This window comes from Sinohyriopsis cumingii, chromosome 7 (assembly GCF_028554795.1).
Source record: "Sinohyriopsis cumingii isolate HCF-2022 chromosome 7, ASM2855479v2, whole genome shotgun sequence".
NCBI lineage: Eukaryota > Metazoa > Mollusca > Bivalvia > Unionida > Unionidae > Sinohyriopsis > Sinohyriopsis cumingii.
Window position 1 is genome coordinate 16,242,123 of NC_142967.1, and position 17,470 is coordinate 16,259,592.

Sequence of the window (17,470 nt, forward strand, 5' to 3'; positions counted from 1 at the left end):
CAAAATGTACAGCGAAGAAAACCGCAAGTAAATCTACGAGAAGCTCACAAAGAGAAAAGGCAATGAAAATGGAATTGACGCTGATACGATCAGAAGGCCATTGCACTTCCCTCACTATACATTCAAAAATTAATATAGCAGAGAGTCACATAGCTATTCAAATAAATGTACATTTTTCCTGTTCCAAATTTATTTAGCATGAATAATTTTTGAACATTCTTTAAACACAACACTCAAACTCACATTCAAACCATTGAAGGTTTCTTAAAACTACACTCTACAATTCGACATTGATGCAACGTTTCCTCCATGATGAAGCTGGACATCTTATGTAATTCTGCTTTTCTCTTGTGACCTTCAATCTCGTCATTACAAGGCATTTTGCCATTGTTATATCTGTTTCATCGCTAATATGCATCCAGTACGTGCTCGAAGGAAAAATCCCCTTTGTGCACCAGGATGCACATGGTATGACATGATCTATATATAGTAAATCTTCAGTTATACCGGCAGGTTGTAAAATATTTAGGGACCTTGTTTAGAAGTAAACAGATGGGACATCCAGTATCTTTAATGTAATGCTCGATTTAATGTCTTGGCCTAATGCTGACTACATTATGTTTCTTGTCAAGTGAAGTACTAGGAAGTTGTCATTATTGCAGTAATCGGTTTCGTGTATTTGTATGGCAGTCATCCTGATAACCCTATATCGATCTCTCGACTTTTTAATTTCCGTATTTAAAAACTCTTTGTTTTCTACATAATGTATTCTTGAACATTGTAAGACAAGTTCTACAATAATAATCACATCTATTCTTTATCTGCCCATGCTGCGTGTCTTACAGTTCACTTGTTTATTAATCTAAATTTTAACATATATTGTACTGTACTATTATAACATCGTTATTCATAATCATCTTCTGTTCAAATCTTTGAGCCAAATACATGAAAGAAAGTGAAGACAGAAACCAAGACGAAAACAATGTAACCAAAGAACCAGAGAAAGCAACTTCGCAAAGGAAGAAGATCCACACACACTGAGTGGAACTGGTTAACAAACATGAGAAGCATTTCAAAATATTGTATTTACACAAAAATAAACACTGAACGATTAGAGAAATAACACGAGTCTACAAAGTCGCAAGCCGATAAAATCACATTACCTTAAATCACACAGGAATGACTGGACAATGAAATGATTTCAAACAAGACAATTATTTGAAAGACAGTGTAATATCTGCTTTGGGGAAACTTTCTCATTTGGTTAGAAGGTAAAGCTGCTCAACACAGTGGTGGAAGTTGTTGACATGCAAGGACTATTAATCAAAACACAGCAAAATCCCCAACATTCTCAGGATATTGCAACTGTGACGCAAAGGAGTGCAAACGCACAGGGTCAGTTCGTACTATGCACTACCGACTACACCCATGATTTAACATACGGTTAAGTCTCTCCACATTTTCGTTAGAACAATAAGGTCACTAGCGAAATATTGTCAAAAAAATATTCCATATGTCACTTAAATCATTTTTCACAGTTACATACATGATGTTTTTAAAATAAAACTATGAAAGTGTACAAGTGGTCTACCGTCATCATTTTTTTTAAAGAAGCTACTGAAGTTTGCCAATGATCCACCATCAACAATTTGACGTTGGAGACATGGTTACGTTAACCATCCCATTAACACCCAGTAAGCTCACTAATGATTATCTGGAAGTCCATGGACATTTACTTGACGAAATTGTTAGCATTATATAACTGAGTTTATATTCAAACATTCATCGCCGAAGAACTTAAATTATGTTTTCCAGTCGACAAAAATATTTGCTATATAAATAGCAACATGTCGAGAGAAACAAGAATCATCATCAACACCAATAATTAGTGACATTATATTTTATATACAAGCTTTCAAAGGAGCTATTGAGGTTTACAGTTCATTGTTCATCAGCAATGCCATTTAAAAAAGTTACCAAGCTGAGTATTGCAATTTATTTTGCCCGATACAACATAGAATTTCTAATAGTCAGTAGACTTTTGTCTCACGTAATTTTGATACCCTAGGTGGATTTTGTTGTAAGGTCAATAAAGTAAGAGATGAGTGAACCGTAAAATAAACATACTTAGGTTAAGGGGATCAAACACTACCACGTCATGAGAAAAAATACAGAGCGATATACAGAGCTTTGAAATGTTAGAGCGAAGTTAGAAAAAGTTTCCCCACGTGTAGGTATTTAAAGAGCTGGATGTTAGTAATCTGGAAGAGCTATTGGCATAGTTTTTGTTCTAACCACAAAACGACATAGGAGAGCTGTCACAAGAATTGTGTTAAAGGTTTGGAATGAAAAATTGATTTTTAACAAAGTCTTGAAACATGATTTAGCAACGTCAGCCATATATAGATGGAATATTATCGATGAACAAACGCAAATCACTCATTAATAATAACAAGATCGGCTACGAGGAACTTACATTATCAACAATTACAAGGAGGCAAAAACCTCCATCACTAAAACATTGAAAGGAAGAAATTCAATAGAAACATCGCAATATAAATGGACAACAAAAAATTCAAAAGAGAAATTTTACAAAAGACTTTTTACCTTACAAAGAAATCTATTTCTTCAGTACGATTCGCAAAAAAAATGACAAGTATACACTCAAAAATAGTTATACTGAATTAAAGGAAGACTGTTTCAAACTATAAATGTTACAACAAACACGAAGCGCAAATGAAAGTCAATGCAGAAATTAATGCAAAGGGTGAAAACAATGTCTTGATGTTAATGGTTTGAAATACGACTCAAAAGTTAAAATCACTTCGAGTAAAATATAGTAAGATACATCAACACATTGCTAGGCTTTCCTAGAAACTCAATGTCATTGATAAAATAGCCAACTGAGTGTAATACTGTTTGCAGGTCTACGATCTAAATAAATATACATATATTCCAAGATCGTATCAATGACACAGTGTCAAGTGCCCCCTACGGAAATATTACTAACCCCGGAGAAGGACGGAAAATTTAAAGGTTAAATAGCTCTGAGTCCCGAGTCAACAAAGCCGATGGTCTAGGTGTTAAAAAAAGAACTTAATAAGGTGAAAGGTATAACAATTTAATAAACTATATCACAGTATTCCACAATTACAGGATAAGTTTTCAATGCAATTGCTTCCAATCAATTCAAGACCTGTCCAAATTGCCAATTATTTCATCCCGCGAAATTAAATGTTGAAGGATTTCTTTCCCGTGCCCCTACTATGTTTTTCATCTGCAACTTCCGCCTCGTATTCCTTTCGGTACTTCCGGTACTCTCGTTTCCGTTCTTTCGGTCCTCCTTCCTCGCACAAAGGACTATCTCTACGTGCTCTCCACTTCTTCTTCTCTCTAATCTGCGCGTGGCAACCGCTCCCACCCGGAAAGCTTCGTCAGAAGCCTTTCTTCCAATTTCGTCCGAAGTTCATAGAACCCCATTTCCAGCCCTTTTTACGAGCACTCAGCTTCGACACTTGGAGCGTACTCTAGTATCTCCAACTTCCCTACATCCGCTCTCTCCAATGTCAAGACAATGCACTAATTCTTTCACAAGGAAAGTAACAGAATAATGTCTAGCTGCGTGAAAACCTGCCCAAAACCAGTCTATCTTTGTTCCGACTGGATACCGGTGGTCTCTTTGAAAACTGTCTGGGGATAGTATTACTGAGGTGTTATAATGTCGGGTTTCCGGCATCTAAGCCGAAGCCAACCGGTGACATCACTGCTAACTGCAAATAGAGTTTTTCGCCCCGAGGTAAGGTTCTTCGAAGGAAGTAACCACGAGTTTGACCGTAACGCAAAGGCTAACTCAAGGGTATGTAGTTTCTTTGTTTCAGAATCGGTCTAAAGTTGTAATATTATATAACGCGTAGAGACATTAAACCAAAGTACGTTGAATTACGAATTCTATGGAAAAACATTTATAACGGGAAGCAGGATTTGTTACCAAGTTTTCTCACACAATGTGACACACAGAAACTGTTATGATGTCCATGTATTTTGATTAGTTTGGTATTTACCAGTTAGCATTGTGTTTGAGGGAGACTTTGTTTGATATTGTGTTTATGGCAGATGTAAACAAATGCAGAGAGGCTCAATTAACAACCGAGAATCGACATCAGAGTTGACAATAGAAAAGTAAACGACTGTCTTGGTATGACTGTAAAGTGTATTTGTATCATAAAATATTTTGTAAAAATTGAATTCGTACATAATATTTAGAAATATGCCACTTCAATGACTAGGTAAACCTTTACACGTTGGGACAAAAATAGATGCAAACTGAACAACACAAGGTGAAACGATTGACAGTTACATAGATGAGAAAGGACTATCAATATCCACCAAATTGTACAACAAATTACATACTTTGTTTGTACAATCAACACCAGACACTAAAAACTGTGTTGATCTACGGATGGTCAGCAATATAGACGTGGTACAAGGTGGTAATGATGAAACAGATGAACTAAATGAATACGGTTTTAATGATTTTGGATTTAGTAGTTATAGATGCAATCAAAACTTAATTATATCAGAAGTCACTCGCGACAATTGTTCAAGACAAATACTACGCGGATCTGGTCTTGGATTCATGTCTTTAAAAATGGTTTTTTGATGTCATTTAAGCTTTGTTCCACCACGTTGTGCTGACAACAACTCACATATTATGTATCAAGTAAAGCATTACGTCATTCAAGTCAACACATTAGGCGTACGCACATTTTTGTCAACTTACATACTGATCCATCAAGTACAATATAGCATACAATTAAAGTGATCATTACTTTGCATTACACGTAAACAACCAACATTGAACTTATTCAGTACATGTCAAACAGCAATCCGTGACGAATCTTTACACTGAAAAGGAAACACGTGCATGCTATCTAGAGGAGGTACAGGTTCTAATCATTAGACTGAAGCACAAAGGTAACGTCTTGTTTCAGTGTCTAGAGTAATAACTTGCAGCAGTATTAAAATTGTATACTCTTAAATACAGAAGAATCAATGACCATAAGAGCCTTTACGATCAGAAGAATTAAAACTGACAGTGATAAGGAGCAACTATCTATTCAAGTTACACGACCCTAATATGATTAATGAGGAACTAATTAGAGTTTAATTAAAACTAAAAGCTTCTTTTTAAGACAGGACTTCGATGCATGACTACATGAATCAATGACAGCGAACAAGACTTCAACAAGGTACATAAACAACCTGGATTATGTTTTCAACTCATCATAATGACGATAGTACACATGGTTGCAATTATAAGTCAAACTTGAAAAACAAAGTCGACCTTTGTGAATGATGTATGCAAACCTTCGGATAAACAGGTCCATTACAAATACATTTGTATTACAATTTTGATAGCCGTTAGCGTGAGCGTTTTATGGTTTCTTTGAAAGGCTTTTCAGTACAGAAAATGTCGGAGACGTGCGACATTATACAGCTCCTAAGCAGATACCTGAGAGAGTTAAATTTCATTTTCTCACTCGCACAACTGGTAGCACTAAAGCTGGCAAACATTTCATTTTCGAATACCAAACTTCAACCCAAGTAGTGGCTATCAATGTGAATAGTATAATCGTGAACATGATATCATGTCATGCAGAAGTTATGATGTTCTCACGATAAATGACAACATCAGTTTCCTATACACAAGCATGTGCGGTTACCTCTGTGATAACTAAATTAGAGAAAGGTATCATGAGTGAAAACGTAAGGAATTTTGAACCACGGGCTGATTACGTGCCAAACACTGTTACAGAAGACATAAAGTTTATAGTGTAAGGAAAGAAGTTGATATCCAAATATTAACTGATCATTATCCATTGTATCCGTGTGCTATTTCTTTATCACTACACATTTAGCATTGAACTCATGGCTGAAGTAATAGAAGGACATACTCCTGAGTACGAAATGGTAACGGCATAATAGTATTACCCCATAAGCAATTGATCAATCGATGAATGACAATTAGAGAAATGGAATTGTTTTTATTTGATGACTACATCATGAGAGAGACAGCCTGACAGAGAGGAGAGGAAGAGCAACGTAGAGAATTGTTGATGAAGAAGATAACGGTGCATTAGCGCTTCATCAATAAATCTAACATTAAACTGATATCAATCTTGATTTTCCCAGCATGCATGTGAGGGGTGTTCTGATGCAGCGTACAAGGACAGGCTAACGGCAGCAGTTTTCAGAACCCAATACGCATTCAGTGAGCACTAGACGCACACTAAACTTTAAGAATTAATACACTGACATTCCTTGCATCTGGCTTGTTTTGAGAAGTACTCGCAAGGACTTGGTAGTGGTTATATTGCTATGCTGCAGTAACGAAAGCAGCACAAAAAGGTGCTTTAGTTTCTGTATATTGATGAGGTGTTTGGTCCAGCAATGATTCAATCATTCTTCTGATGCAACATTACTTCTGTAGTAATACTGAACAATATAGAGATAATGTGAAAGTATTCTGTAGTAATACTGAACAATATAGAGATAATGTGAAAGTATTCTGTAGTAATAATGAACAATACAGAGATAATGTGAAAATATTAAAAGCCACGATTTAGAAAGTGAAAATGAGAATATCATCGATTTAAAGGAAAACCAATGATGCCAACATGAGTCAGTAATAGCAACATTTTTTTTTCAAACTTTGGCAATCAATATTTATTCAATCTGATACTATTTAGGACAGTTCCAAATGCCTACAATGCAATTAAATAGGTCATTGAATATTTGCATTCATCAGAACCAAAGGCAACATTTGGCTCAGTTCGTTTCAGATCGTGTTACTAATGACACCGAATCGAACTTTAAATATTTATGTAGATGCAGACTATGAACTGATGTATTACGAGCTTTTAATTGACTTGAAAATTTTTAAAAACAGCATTTATATCCCCACTTACTACGCAATACTTTTCTTTTTTGTAAGGAACGTGTATCTTGAACAAAAATTTAAACTGGATTTGTTAAAAAATGTAAGATATCTTTTCTCTAATTGTAACTGTATTATTAAAACTTTAGATACAACTGGACTAATACTATATTCCTGTCTGTTTCAATGTTTCATTTACAAGAAGGGGTGTATATACTTGGCCTACATGAACACAAGTTTTAGGGTTAGAAATTAATGTAAGTACACGTGTTCCATCCACTCCTTTCTTTATTACCCTTTGAATGGTTTCTTGTGATCAATATAATCAAATGCATTTGCAAACTCCACAAAGAGACAATACAATTATTTTCTTTTTCATTAAGATATTTTCAGATGAAATAAAACTAAAATCGCATAATGAGTTCAAAGAACAAGACTTACCGCAAACACTCGATGCAGTGGATAGCGAATACAATGGCATCCCTTCTTTCTCGTGTACATGGGTATTAGCATTGGTCTTGATCCCAGATACAGAGATAATATAACTGATACTCCAAATGTCCTGGAAAATTATTTACAGAATTATCATATGATAAAGCAATTTTTTAAGAGTAGGGAAAGTAAATAAACTCATTTTATATTTTATTAGAGCACAAGGAGTGCTTGTGATTATGTGCAAGATAAATCACTGATCGTCAGAAACAATGATTTCTCAGCAAAGCTCAACATGAATTAAACTCATATTTGGGTTTTGATAAATCTGTAGTGTTTGACGTATTTCATTTAGCTTTGACATCTGACAGACGTGGTCTGGTGGCTAAATACATCTCGCAGTTAATATTGAGCCAATTTGAAACATAACACATTTATGTGTTTTAGAAACATTACTGACTAAACATGACGTCATATTGCATTTTGTATATATCCCCATCGCATGTTTTTGTTCCAAGATTCTACCGAAATACTGCAAGGCGAAAGGGTGTGATAGGAGGGTTCTCTGAGGACAAGGTAATATATGGATATAAATTCTTCTCCTAAAGATCGAAATAATCAAAACCGTTTCGTTTCAAGAAGAGCCGGAAAGTCTGATCTTGACAGATTTAGATGATCTCAAAATCAGTGATGTCTCGATATACTTCAACATACGTAGCGAAAGAGTTCCTGGAGAAACACTCCAGTGTTCTACACTGAGGAAATAATGTATATTACACCAGGGTTATGGGTTTTAAAGCACAATGCAGCATTTTTCATAAATTTCACCATTCTGCCAATCGAACTAAAGTTTGGAGGAATAAAATGATTTATTAAAACAAAAATATCTGACATGAAACATTCTTTGAAATATTTAAGATGATAGACTTAAACGACGTTCAAATATGCTGTTTAGAATTAAGAGATGCCAACTCTGAATTTAGTCCAGGAAGTCGATCGTAATTCCATTCTTTTTCTGGAGTACTACAAAAGTAGTTATGCTAATCATTCGACAAAGTATGTTAGTGACTAATCAATTAACATTATCAATCGCACATGGCGAACACATTGGTTGGAGAGTGAATGAAGAGACCGGTCCGCTTTTTAAAGCGGTTCTGAGAAGAAAAGCATGCATTAGATACAGATAAGACTCGGGTAAATACTACTTAACAGATGGGACGTTGGGATACTTTAAAGTGCGTACATGGGCTGAAAGCGAACAAAGTAGTTTCGGATTTCCATATTGAAGGAAAATACACGTAAATATTAGGCCGAGTACTGTATCAATATAATATGCAAAACGACAATACCGTATCACATAAAGATCAACTACCTTATCCGACATAGCCTGCTGTTGGCTTCTAATCTTTGCGACGGTTACGTCATCAAATCTTGTGTTCCGTTTTCGACTGAAATCGGCTGACCCACAGATGTCGCCGACGAGCTTCGGATACATTCGTTCGTAAAAAATAATGGCCCGATTTCTCAGTTTAAAGGGAAATTACGTGGCTCACAGTGTGATGAAGCGTCGATTTTATCTAGTTTAATGGCAGCTAACAATGGTTACGACCAATATCTTTCAAGGTATAGTAACAATCAGATGTTTTATCACATACAACTTTTGCACGTTAAGATGGCTTGGGACTTTAAACATAATTGACGACCCGTCCTTCTTTATTCTCCATGAGCACTCTCCGTTGGCTTACATATATGCTGAGTGTCAGCATATATGTATCTGATAAAGTTGATGCAGAAGAATGTATGTTGGTGTGTGTGTGTGTGTGTGTGATTTGGAGTTTTAAAGTGGCTTTAACAATTTTTCAGTCATATCACTTCGATGTCTGCATTGTGGCAGCTTATAGTGATGTATAGCACTGGGGCATCACGCCGCAGTCATGTAACATGATGTCCCACCTAGTCACATTATCCCGACAGCAGGCCAACCAGTCCTAAAACTAAACTCTTAATGCTGAGTGTCAAGCGAGGGAGCTGTTCGTACCATTTTAATAAGTATTTTGTATGACTTCGACGGGGTTCGAACCTGCGACCTCCCACATCCGAGGCGGACGCTCTAACCACTAGGCCATTGTAGCGGTAAATATGCCTTGGTATTTTCTTAAGTGCCCCGATTAAATAGATCACCTTAAAACTATCTACTTTGGGGAGAATGGGGACAAAAGTGTCGTCAATTACTTTGTGCAGGGGATGAATACTGAAACATGTATATGAATGTTTGCCTGTGCACGAGGGAAGACTTTTGACCCGAAGGGTTTAACATATTTTCTTAGTGCTCCTACAAACGATTGTGAATAGAAACGTTTTCATCGTAATCATTTTATGATCAAATAATTAGTACTAAAAGAAAAATATGAACAAAATGCATACATACATACATACATACATACATACATACATACATACATACATACATACATACATTTTGCATTGTTAATATTATAATAACAATAATATAATAATAATAATAATAATAATAATAAAACATACATACATACATACATGCATGCATACAGACAGACAGACAGACAGAGAGAAACATAACTTTAGTTTGTTATTTATTTATTATTATTTATTTAAATTTTGGTAAAGAAAGTGAATAACCCATACTCTGTCAGCATGTAAAATTCCAGATACGGCTGATGTGAGTCAACTGTTCTCGTAAACTCGTTTAAACTGACCTCATCATGTACGAATGAACGACTAGGCCTTTGTTCACTGGTTTGATGGCTTGATTTTGTGACGACAACACTACTCAAACATCGGATTTGCACGTGTTGATTTAGTACACTTGTTTCTTTTCGTTCTTTCCTTTTACCTCATTATCTCCCCTCTTAATAGGTTCTTCAAATCAAATGCCTACATAAAGTAAACGATGATGTAAAAGTCGTGTACCATTTGCGGTTTTGAAACTGTTATCGAGGCACTGAGTTAAGAATGTGAACTGGTGGTTCAAACACTGTCCTAGTGCTCTGGCAAGCCTTTGCATAATTCTACTACTACTGCTACTACTACTACTACTACTACTACTACTAATAATAATAATAATAATAATAATAATAATAATAATAACAATAATAATAACAAACTTTCTTTAACGAGAACTGACCCATCTGCCATTTGGTCCTAAATTTTTGTAAGTGGTTATTTTAATAAAAGAAAACCAAATACAAAATCATACATATAATCAGGTATAGTCACACACTTATTCATACATATTCAACATGGATGAAATTATGTGACTGTACCGGGAAACATATTGCAAACCCAGTATGATGCCCACAGTATGCAACATACTGTGACAATTCTAAAGATAGATCCTTACAGAGTTGATATTCCCCAGTGCACTTCAGTGTACTCGAGTACTGGTTTCACTATGTAGATCCCAATTAGAAATATTGTCGGTACAATAGTGATTGGACCGATGAAGCGCAGTAGCAGTCCGACCAGTCCAGTAGCACCAATTAGGCAGTGAAATGCTCCAGAAAGGATTAGTGGCCCCATTAACTGGGAAAAGAAATAACATTTGGCATGGTAATGATTTTATTTAAACAAACTTTTATTCTGTTCTGTTCTATTATCAGTGAATTATGTACTTCATATACAAAATTTGCATTGTTAACAAAAAGATAAATTCCATCATAAAGTTTAAAATATTTTATTTTTATTTTTCCTGTCTTCTTCTTGACTTTAAGAACGTATTCATATCGGACAAACATAAGAGTTTGCAGCAGATTTTCACATTTACTTGCATAGGTTACGTTCTCCTTGACAATTCCAAGATGGAAAAAGGTAAACAAAAACAATTTTCTCTCCAAAGCAAAGATATTGCCTTTTGTATACAACTGCTTTGTTCATATGTTATCCGTCAATGAGAACGTTTTATTACCTGCAGTAAGTTACTCAGTCGAAAACTAAACCACTATGATTAAAAGTTTTATAAATGTAAATTAAAGTTTAAACATCCAAGAGGGCATTTGATCACTCACTTAGCTCGCATCGCCAAGTGTCAAATGTTAGGGCATTGAGTCAAATAATCTGGATCTATGGGGTGCAATATAAATAACATTTACAAAAATAAGTGAAGACTCTAATGTAAGGCTGCTTTCTGTCAAATATGGTCTATTTCTTATTAACCATTACTGAGAAGTTGTTAATTATTTTGTAGCTTATTCTGATGTCCATAACCATATTTCATGCCAACTGGCATCGTCTGACCATTAACAATGCCAGCTGGCATCGTCTGAACATTATCAATGGCAGCTGATATTGTTGGAATATATATGGAATATATTCGATGACAGCCGGACATCGTTTGAATATACTGGATGGCAGCTGGATATAGTTTGAATATATTAAATGGCAAATGGACATAGTTTGAACATATTTGATGACATGAATAGCTGAATAACAAGGTGCCCTCAGTTTAATTTGGACCACATTCTGTTGAACTATATTTTATTAAAGGTTGTTCAGTATTGTAATATTTTTGATAACTAAAGAGATATCTGAAAGTGATCTTGCATCATATCGATTTACTTCAAAGGCCTAAAACGAGATACTTAAATGTGTTCTTGCATCATATCAATTTTACCTGAAGGGCCTAAAACGAGAGTAGTAAGGTGGGCCACCCTAGGGACAATGGGAATTAGCATTACAGAGACCCCTGGGCCACTCTAGGGACAATGGAAATTTAACATGGAGAAAAACGCTGGGCCACTCTAGGGACAATGGGAATTTAACATAGAGTTTGGGCTTGTCTAGGGACAAGGGGAATTGAACATGGGATTTTTTTTTTTTTTATTTTTTTTTACATTTAAATTTAAATTTAAATTTTAAAAAGGGGTAGGCAATTGAAAGGCTATCTCTTTTCGAGAAATATGGGTGGCCCTGAAAAGGGCCTTTGGTTTTTCTTCTTCTTCTTCTTCTTCTTCTTCTTCTGCTTCTAATTTCTTCTTTTTCTCCACCAACTTCTTATTTTATCTCCTACACTCTTTCTCTTCTTTTCTTTCTTTTTTTTCTCCTCCTCTTCTTTCTTCTTCTCTTCCTCCTCTTCTTTATTCCTCTTCTCATTTTCTTCTTCTTTTTCAAGTTTTTCGTTCCATTTGCGTATTCTTATCCTTTCCTCTTCATCCTCCTTCTCCTCCTTTATCTCTTTCATGACACCACTTATCATGTCCTTTACCTTTCTTAAGTTATTAATTTCCATCTTTACACGATGGGGACTATAGGAATAGTGGTCTTCAACGAGTCTTATTAACATCTGCTCCATCATTCCTAAATTGTCCAAAACGTCTTGCAATGTTTGCATTTTGTCAATTTGGTTAGAAGCCATCTTCTTTGTAGAATGGTTTGAACGACGAAAAAGTGGGTTCTTATAGTGAAAGCGCGTACGTGAAGGAAAACATCCCCCTAAAACATAAAATTGATCTTACCTAGATCATGACCCAACAACGCGCGGACGTGAAGGAAAACATCCCCTACTTTCTCATTTCATATAATAAAACCAAAACTATACTCTCCACATACGCTAAGAAACAATAAATAAACCCATAATCTACTATTCACACAAACACACCTGAGCTCTTACAAACACTAACACACAAACACATACCCTCACATTTTTAAAAAAAAAGAGTTAGTGTTTATATTCACACTACTCTACCTACACACACTGGCAAATTAATAGTCATTTCTTTTCTAGAGTATTGGGTAGCCCTGAAAAGGGCTGTTGGTTTTTTTTGAACTCCAGATGCACCTATCTAATGGTTGCACCTTCCTGGCCTGGCGCCACACACGCATCTTCTTCCCCAGTCTTCTTTCACCTTTCTTCTTGGGAGTGCAGAGGCAGGATATGTGGCTTCAGAATCCCAATTTTCGGTTTCTGGGATTCTGAAATTTCTTCTTCTCTCCTTTTCCTCCTCCTCCTCTTCTTTGTTTCTTCTCTCCTCCTCTTCTTTTCTTCTTCTTTCCTCCTCCTCCTCTTTCATTCTTGCTTCTTCGACAATGGCCTCCGCGGCCAGTTCATTTAGTATGCGCCTGGCATATTCCAGGTGCATCTGGAGTTCTAACAGTTTCACTATTCTAGTGTTCATTCTTCTGGTGGTGTTGATCAATCAACAAGGGTAGCTAGACTGCCGAGCGAGTTTCAATTTATACTGAAAGCGCGGACGTGATGGAAAACATCCCCCTAAAAACATAAAATTGATCTTACCTAGATCATAACCCAACAACGCGTGGACCTAAAAGAAACACTCACTCACTTTTTTATGCTACCCATCACTATTTTAAAATTTTTTATAAATCACTTCAATAGACTATTTACATACGCAAAGCAATCCAATCTAACCCCAAATATACACCTCAAACACCAAAAAAGACATCATTTTAATCTACTATCCATACCAACTTACGTTAGCACTTACAAACACAAACACACAAACACACAAACACACAAACACATACCCTCACATTTTTAAAAAAGAGTTAGTGTTTATATTCACACTACTCTACCTACACACATTGGCAAATGGATGGTTATTTCTTTTCTAGAGTATTGGGGTAGGCCTGAAAGGGCTGTTTTTTTTTTTGTTTGCTATGGCATTTTTTTTTTAGTTTCTAAGAATGCGATGTCCTCTGAGGATAGACTTTCTGGCGATAGGTCTGCTTCTTCGGAAAGAGAAGAAGAACTCTTTGGTGTCGATACGACAATCGACAAAGCCTCTGTCAGGTTCAGGTTGTTGCTGCTGTTGTTGTTACTGCTGTTGCTGCTGTTGCTGCTGTCTCTGAAGTCTGTACTTCTCTGTCCATTCTTCTTTCTCCCTGTTCATTTCTTCTCTGAAGAGCTCTTCTATCAGGTCTTCAGTGACTTTTAACATTCTCACATTCTCTATTTCTTCTGGCTTCGGTATTAGACTGTGTCTGACCCTATGCAAATTCACGTAAGCTTCGTTGAGCTTAGCTAGTTTGGAGCACATATTCTTAGGAGGATGAGTCGACAATGGATGGTTAGACTGGAAACAACCCCGGTTCTTAAAGTCAAAGCGCGGACGTGAAGGAAAACATCCCCACACGGTTTTCGAGCCGCAACGTTCAGTGAGTGTCATGAGAGGGATAGTAAGAAATGAAAGAGCATCAATCGAACATTCTTATGGCTAAACAAAAGACAAAGGCATTTTTTTTCAAAACACAACATTTTTTATTCAAAAATCGCTTAACACTAAACAACAACTCTAACATTTTTAACAATAATCCAACAATATAACATCCAACAATTTTTTCTAATCACAAACATTTTTTCTCAATTGACAGTCTACTTTAAACAGGGCTGACAACGTTGTGATTTCCACTGTTGGAAATCATTAGGCCATTGATGGACACTACGTTTCCTAGCTTGAGACAAAAGATAAGCATAATGGTCACAAAACCATCGATCTACTTTCACATCGTTTCTAGTAGAAGAACGAGGATCAAAATGAGTCACTAAATGTTCTAAGGAATAGCCCAGGCTGCGATGATGCAGAAAATACACACAGTACTGTCCACACACCAAGGAATCTGTGCCTTGTAATTTCACATTATTGAATCGGGTGGTCTGAGCATTTCTTCTCATAAAGTTGATGATATCGTCTTCCAAAGGGGGCAATCCGTACGAATCGAAATATTCCACACATCCTTCTTGAGGAAAGTAGACGGCTACCCAGTGGGTTCCTGGGAGATGACTGTCGTCCGTGTTGATCACGTAAGCTTGATGGTCTTTAGGTTTGCGATGAGGGAGTTCATCTTTAGTACAGACGACAGGATTCCAAGAAGCCGTGTACGAACTGTGGTTCAAAAGGTAATAAAGTTCCCAGGTATCCATGTTTTGTGTTGTTTTTTTTTTCTTCTTCTTCACAGGTAATAATACGTCGTCAATTCGATCCTGACTTTTTGCTTGAAAATGTCTGACAAATAACCGTTTCTTCGTTTCGTCTCCTCACTCTGATTCAGGAGAGCTTCGATACGATGGATCTCTTGAGTGGTTAATGGTGGACAAGAATGTTCACGCAAGTCTTTATACCACTGGTGCAACACGTCTTTGTTCGAGATGAGACTCCAAGCTTCGTCCAGATACTCGTCCAATTTTTCTTCTTGACTCAACATCAGGCATTTATCGTGTTGAATTTGACTGGGATGATCGTTTTGACATCCATAGCAATTTTTCTTGATCAATTCCGTCATTTTTTCGACCAAGTGTTTAGCAAAACAGGAGACTAAATGGGCTTCTTGTTCTGGCCATCTTGACTTCATCATAACTTCATCGTCTTTGTCTTGGGATTCTCCTTCCACGGTCTCCTCACATTTCATGTCTAAAGTTTCTCCACTAGGTAAAGAGGGATAACAGTCTTCCATGGTTTCTAGTAATCTAGAATGACTTCTCTCAAACTGTTGATTTCTATGGTATTATCGAATTCTGCATACAGAATGACGTTCACCGTTTCATCAGGGATTCGGTCTTTAAACTGAATTTCCACACGAATCTGGCCAGATTTTATAGGGTGGAAATGTCCCTCGTCGCTGCCTTGGTCTGGAGTGAAATCGAAAGCCCACAAAGCGTAGCCTCCTGCGTAATCGTCGTACGTAATACCGTGACTGGTGTTGGTTCCTAACTGACCGGTGGCTTCGTACAGGGACAAGTATGATCTCAAGTAATTCTTCTTCTCAAAGTCAGGTTCAAGAGGTCGGGTACACAAGGTCTTGCCATCGCGACTGACTTCGATCTTGGACACGCCAAAGTGTCGAAAGTAGAAAGGATTTTCATCGAAGTCTCCGTTGAAGGCTGTATTCAAGACCATACCAAGGATTAAACGTTTGGGTAACTGTCCTTGGAACAGATGATCTTCGATCATGGATCGCTGTCCCTTGGGAATGGTGAAAGTTTTCACTTCCACGCGTCGTGTGGGATACTTGGCGGTCGTTCTGCTCAACGTCTGACTGATGTCGTTTCCCACTTTAGGTAACACTTCCACACGGCGTACGTAGAGTCTGGCCTCCTCGATTTTGGTTTTGGGATTGCCACCAGTAGTAGCATCAGTATCAGCCAACAAATGGAAAGCGGCACTGCTACGATTCAGTCTCAGGCGGACATTCACCCCGTTCAGCAAATACTTTTCTTGCAACCACATATCCAGATGTAAACGATCCATTAGTTCTAAACTTTTGTTGAGTCCTTTGATTCTGTCTCTTCGTTCTACAAATCCCTCATTGGTGGTTGTTTTTGCTTTGGGGTCAGGTTCAAGCTCTTTTTCATTAAATTCACCCGCTTCGTCAGGTTCCCATAGCACGCAGGCATTGAGATGAGTGTTCTTGGCGTCTATTCCGTACGTCAAGAGATTTTCCAGGTACGCTCGATAAGGGTAAGTATCCATGCTGCTACTGACTAGTTTGTTATTCAAGTACAAGTCCACTCCACTGAACAAGGAATGCATGAAATTGTTGACGGGAGCTACTTTCTCGTTACCGTCTATTTCACTTCCAGTCTTATCTAGAACTTTGACTTTCAGGTACAAGTAACTGCTATTCAGATCGATGTAATCTTCGGGCTGTCCTTTGATTTCAAACTCAATGGGAGCGGAATCAGTCAATGAGGAGACGGGGTGAAATTCCACCCACTGGGATTCTTGCATCGTCATCATGGTGGGGGGCATGGCAAACAGATCCAGTTCCGTTTTGGAACAAGCGCAAGATTCTCGGTGCATCATTTTGTTCTGTTCTTTCTCAATAATCGAAAACGTCTAAGTCTCGAACGGTTCTTCTTTTCTTGGCCTTTCTAGCTTGAAGTCTGGTGAAAGGGTGTTTTCTTCGTCGTCTCTTTCTACCTTGTCCTTGCTGAATGCCTGACTCGGTAGCGTGCAGGGCATTTATAGGTGTGTCTCGTCGGCCTAAAATGTCTTTGCCCGTTTGCAGCAAGACATTTTTGCCTGCCCTCATGAAGGCTTCTTTAGGGTTTTGTTTGTCGATGATGACATTTTGGAGAAATTCTTTGCCTTGCGTCAGTGCCGCATCTTT

At 37.1% G+C, this 17,470-nt stretch overlaps 1 protein-coding gene across 3 annotated transcripts in view; it reads right to left on the reverse strand.

Annotated features, from left to right (window-relative positions):
* Positions 1-17,470, reverse strand: part of LOC149794775 (solute carrier family 23 member 1-like) — a 71,104-nt gene that overhangs the window by 22,102 nt on the left and 31,532 nt on the right. For all 3 annotated transcript variants that reach the window (XR_016422198.1, XM_089964419.1, XM_089964418.1), the window contains exons 6-7: positions 10,749-10,930; positions 7,379-7,499 (exon numbers count right to left, since the gene is read on the reverse strand). Coding sequence is in view for 2 of the 3 variants with exons in the window: in XM_089964419.1 (XP_089820545.1) it covers positions 7,379-7,499; positions 10,749-10,930 (303 nt within the window). In the remaining variant the exon portion in view is untranslated. The remainder of the gene's footprint in view (positions 1-7,378; positions 7,500-10,748; positions 10,931-17,470) is intronic.